Here is a 6,064-nt window from a genome sequence, read left to right as displayed (position 1 = left end):
AAAAAAAAAAAAAAAAAAAAAAAAAAAATATAAATATCATTCCATATCATATTTTATAACCCCTTATATAAATATAAATATAGATATAGATATAGATATATATATATATATATATATATATATATATATATGTATAAACATATATATGATTATATTTATATATATGATGATTGATATGTAGGGTTTAATTTTCTTAAAACATGAATAAATATTTTATACAATTAATATATGGTTATAGATAAAAAGAAGAAGAAAAATAATAAGCATTTTAATGTTTTATATTTCTTTTCTTTTTGTCTTTTTTTTTTTTTCTTTTTTTTTTTTGTATATGATGAATAAAAAAAAATTATTTAACTTTCGTTCTTCTGCATCTTTTGAAGTGAAGATAAATTTTATATCTGATACAAAAAGAAAAAGAAAAAGAAAAAGAAAAGAAAATATGCATACGTATAATATATTATATATATATATATATATATATATGTATATATTGTATTGATTTAAATATATTATTTAAAGGGCAAAATAAGAACTGAAGGTGATATATTTATAATTTAAAATTATTTTCTTCCTTATGTTGATTATTACGGACGTCATTTTTATTATTTTATAAAAATAAATAATAAAATGGTGTTAAGTTTTTAAAGTATATATTTATATATATAAATTACAAAAACAAGAATGTAATGAAATAATATTTACATATATATAAATAATGACAAGTCATGTTAGGTAATTATTATTTATGTGTACGTAACATTAAAAAAGATGAACAAAAAAATAAAATGAATATATATATATATATATATATATAATCATATATATATTAATATATTTATATATTTATATATATTAAATTTTTCGGTGATGTGATTAATTCTACTCATCGTATTTCTCAATGCAATGTATATGAACCGTAATGTTCTCCGAGAAAAAAGCAAAACTTTTTTCTAAAATGGGATTGTTACACACCTTACAAAATCTATAAAAAAAAAAAATAAATAAAATAAAATGAAAATATATATATATATATATATATATATATATATAATATATATATGTACAAATCCCTATTTGGTAAAATATAAAAACGAGTGAAATGTATTCATTTTAGATATATTTTTTACATTTTATCCTTTATGATTATTTTTTGTTCGTTTTTTTTAATTTTTTCGTAGGAGACATTCAAATAATTACTCTTAATTAAACTATGATATATTTGTAGATTCATGTGTGTATTCCTTTTTTTTTTTAAATTAAAATTAAGAAATTGTGATATTTCAGATATATTCCAACATTTTGGTATTATATTATAAATATATATATTATCTAAATCGTTATGATTTGCATATTTCTTTAATATATAGAGAATATTATTTTTATATTGTTCTTTTTTCATTAAATTAATTTCTTCATTATAATATTTATGTAGATATACTTTAATAAGTAAAAAAAATAGCCCTCCTGTATTTTGTTTACATTTATTATACACACGAAAATGAGCTAATGGATCTGGGTCTTTATTTCGATGTTTCCCTTTTAATAATTTATCTTGGGCGCTTGTTTTTATAATTTTTTTTGTTTTCTTCCTTCTATTTTTATTATTACTGCTTGTAGTAATATCACTTGTAATATTATCACTTGTATTAATATCACTTTTATTATCATCACTTGTAGTAATATCACTTTTATTATCATCACTTGTAGTAATATCACTTTTATTATCATGACTTGTAGTTGTAGCGTCACATATAGTGTCACTCGCATAACATTCATCTGATTCATTCGAACACGTTTCATAGTAATTTAAAATATCATCATCAAGTTGGTCATTTTCATTATCCGCTTCTTCGTCTTGTTGGTGATCCTTAATCATATGTAACATATAATCATATTCATTTTGTTCTAGCATGTTTTTATTTTCTTGAGCAATTTTTTTGTTTTTTTTTATTATATTTCTTTGGTCCATTTCTTGTACATACGCTTTGTTCAATGTTTCATTTTTTTTCTGGAATAAAAATTTTGAGGGTATATTTTTGTTCATGCTAAAATATATATATTTGTGATATTCATTCAAGATATATTTAATAAATCGTGTGTTTTTGGTTTTATTCTTTGTTTTGTTCCAATTTTTTTTTTCTGCGGAATTTATTTGACGATCTATAAACTTTTGGAATATATTATAATATATATTTTTATCATTATTATAAATCCCCTTGTATAATTCTTGGTACTTCTCTTCTTTAATTTTAGAGACTTCTTTTTTTAATATGAAGTTATAGTAAAGGCAGTATTTTTCGCACACCCTCAAGTTTTGGTCAGCAAGGATTTGAAGACTTTCGCTAAAGAGAAAAGAGACAACAAAAAGAAAATATGCATATGTATTAACATGTATTAATATGTATTAATATGTATTAATATGTATTATATATTAATATATATATAAGTAATTATATATACATATACATATTTATATATATATTTACATTTATATTTATATTCCCATTTATATTTATGTGTATAGATTTTTTATATTTGTGTCCTTACTAGTGACGGTGTAGTTTTGCATATAAGAGGACCTTGAAGAAATAAAATGATGTATTCTTTATAAGTCCAGTAAGATAATTTATATGTATAGGATACTCATATAACATAAAGGTTATTAATTTTTTTTGAAAAGGTGTTTTATTATTTTTCGTTTGTACATTGTTAATATATAACTCTATTAATGTTGTATTAATATTTTTATTATATTTATCGTGTTTTAAATAATGTATTATGTATTTTTGTAAATAATATTTAATTTTATCATTTTTCTTATCTATGTTTATGATTTTTTTAAAAATGGTTATAATTTCTTCAGGAGAAATTAAAATATTTTTTTTTTTTAAAAAATGGAAAAAGAAATGTTCATTATATTTTATTAAAAATGGAAATGCATATTCAAATAATTTCTTTATTTTTTCTTCATGAACATTTAATAAATGTATATGATCATTTAATATAATAAGAATATTATATATTTTTTCTAATGAATATTGAAAATTATTATTTTCTTTATCTGACACATTATTTTTTTGTGCATTTTCGTTCTCAAATATTTTAATCCACTTAAAATATTTTTCTTCATTAAGTTCTTTTATATTAAAAAAGCTGTATTGATTATTTTGTTCCACCTTTTTATGTACATCATTGTAAAAATTGTTATCACTACATTTATCATTATATTTATCATTATATTTATCACTACATTTATCACTATATTTATCATTATATTTATCATTATATTTATCATTATATTTATCATTATTATTATCATCTCCACTTTGTTTTTTTTTTTTATTATTGCCTTGTTGCCCTATTTCATATTTATATACACTAATATCTCCTGTCGATTGAATAACATTATACTTTTCATTATAATAATGAAAAAAATAAGAACATATCTCAATGGCTTCTTCAAAGTATCCAAGTCTTATATATAAAAAAATAATTTCCACAAATTTCCCCTCTTTTTTTAAGAATTGCACACACTCTTCTAGATCAACATGTAATTTGCTTGTTTGCATAATAAAATGAAAAAATTGTTTATTATAATTATTTATAGTTAATAATTTAATTAATAAATTATCTATTAATTCTTCTATTATATATATATTATCATTAACATGGTTTGAATTATCATTTTCCTTTTTATAGGATAATTTATACATGTCTTTATTTTGTAAAAAATAATCTCTTTTTATTAATAGAAAATTTACTAGACATTTGTTGGCTGTGTGTAAAAGGTGTTTTTTTATTTCGGTATCTCTTTGTGGAGATGAATAGATAAGAGAGTTTTTATTATCATCATCATTATAAAAATCATCGAACATGTAATCAGATATATAATAGTCTGGCTTATGTTTTAAATAGTTTTCATAATTCCTATCTATTAATTCTTTAATACTACATGGGAAAGGAAGAAAACATTTAAATTGTTTATTAATATTTTCTTCAATAACTTTATTCTCTATCATGTTTTGTAAAATGTTTTTATGAGATGAAGGTAAGTAATCAATCCAAAAAAATAAAAGAAAGAATATATTAATATTTACTTTTTGAATAAATATAAAAGATATGGAAAAATTTAAATTTTTAAAAAAATAATATGCACATGCTTTATTATATTCACAAAAAATATCATATTTTTCTTTTTTATTTTCACATACAAAATTATCTATTAATACAAAACCTTTTTTTATATTTCCTTGTTCTATACATTGTGGCAAATATTGGTATATTTCTAGACAAGTAAGAATTTGTAAACAATCTTTATTAATAAAATATATATTATTATATACTGAATTATATATGTTCATATTTTTTTTTGTTAACATTTGATTCTTCTCATATAAATATTTATTAAATAATATATTATTATTATTATTATTATCATCATATATACCGTTTGGTGATAAATCATATAAAAAGTCATTTTCCATAGTCGATTTAGATAAGATTCCTTCATCTTCCATTTTTAACAAATTCCTATTTTTTTTTATTTTTTCGTCATACAATTTGATACCTATATCTGAAGATGTCCATTTATTTTTATTTTTTTGGTTAGATAATATAGTTTCTGCATTATCTTGATCATCATTAAATAAGGATAAAACAGTAGAGTATTTTGTTATATTTGTATAATTAATAACAATATCGGGTATATAATTTAACGTGATTTCTTGTATAGGTTGTTGGTTTTTTATATTATATATATTTATAATACCCTTAAAATTAAGACAAAATAAAAAAAAACGAAAGGATATTATTTGTTTTATATTCGGACTTAATATTATAGTATTTTTTCTAGAAGGCATAGAAGTATCTACATCATAAAAAACACCAATGTTCAAATCACATACAATAAATATTTCATTCATATTAATTAAAGTAATCTTTTTATATGTCTGTTCATATTCATGACTATATAATAATATTTTTTGATTATTTTTAATATTTAAAAAATAATATTCTTTATTCATGGTCAAAAATAAGGAATCATTAATCCACACTAAACAAGAAATAAAATCATTTAAAGGATTAGTTATTTCTTTGAAATATTTATATAATCCATTTTCATATTTATAAATATATAACTTCTTCTTCTTTGTATATATTAACAATTCATTAATGTTATTTTCATGTATTGTATATAATAAAACATTTTTATATATTACATTTAAAACCTCCAAGTTATTATTTTTCCCATAATATAATATATCATCAACTAAAATTAACATTAGAAATATATTCTCTTTCTCTTCTACAATTATTATATTATTAATTATTTTGTTCTTTTTTATTAAATGACTTCCTACAAGTTTTACTTGTAGGGAACCCTTCAAGTTGTTTAAATCTGATGAGTTCCTGTAATTATGTGACCTTTCATTTTTTATATATTCATTCTTAATATCATCACATCTGGGGTCTTCTTTTATTAGTTTGTATTCATATAGTATCCCCTCCTTACTTCCAACATATAAAATATCTTTTATACAACACGAAAATGTTATCTCATAATTTAAATTCAAGTTTACGCTTTCTCTTTTAAACAGGTCCATCAAAAAAAAAAAATAAAATAAAAAAAAAAAAAAAATATATATATATATATATATATAGATAAATAAATAAACTGAAATATAAGAAATTATAAATATTATATTATATATATAATATCAAAACGTTAATTATGAACAGATTTTTGATATCCTAGTTACAATATTTCTATATATATATATTATATATATATATATTTTTTTTTTTTTTTTTTTTTTTTTTTTTTTTTTTTTTTTAATTTTTTAAAAAAAATTTTCCCTTATATAAAAAAAAAAAAAAAAAAAAAAAAAAAAAAAAAAAAAAAAATATATTAAAAAAAAAAAAAAAAAAAAAAAAAAAAATTGGTTTCATATAGTATTATTTTTATGGATTATTTCATTTTTTTTTTTTTTTTTTTTCTTAGCGTATTATAAAATAATATGAAGATTCTTAAATAAATTTTATATATGCACAAAAAAAAAATTAC

The 6,064-nt window shown here is 18.7% G+C and overlaps 1 protein-coding gene and 1 non-coding gene across 2 annotated transcripts; one reads left to right on the top strand and one right to left on the bottom strand.

Annotated features, from left to right (window-relative positions):
- Positions 1-322: 322 nt before the first annotated feature.
- PRSY57_1423200 lies at positions 323-408 on the top strand. The gene has a single exon (XR_002204093.1). It is a non-coding gene; the product is annotated as a small nucleolar RNA snoR23 (small nucleolar RNA).
- Positions 409-879: 471 nt separating this feature from the next.
- On the bottom strand, positions 880-5,603 carry PRSY57_1423100 (vacuolar protein sorting-associated protein 3, putative; the record flags this gene model as incomplete). Its single annotated transcript, XM_012909842.2, has 3 exons — positions 880-982; positions 1,128-2,342; positions 2,548-5,603. 3 exons carry the CDS (start codon positions 5,601-5,603, stop codon positions 880-882), a joined length of 4,374 nt encoding a protein of 1,457 aa, XP_012765296.2.
- Positions 5,604-6,064: the final 461 nt, after the last annotated feature.

This window comes from Plasmodium reichenowi, chromosome 14 (assembly GCF_001601855.1).
Source record: "Plasmodium reichenowi strain SY57 chromosome 14, whole genome shotgun sequence".
Lineage (NCBI taxonomy): Eukaryota > Apicomplexa > Aconoidasida > Haemosporida > Plasmodiidae > Plasmodium > Plasmodium reichenowi.
Note: the sequence above shows the minus strand (reverse complement) of the source record. Positions and strands in the feature narration are given on the sequence as shown.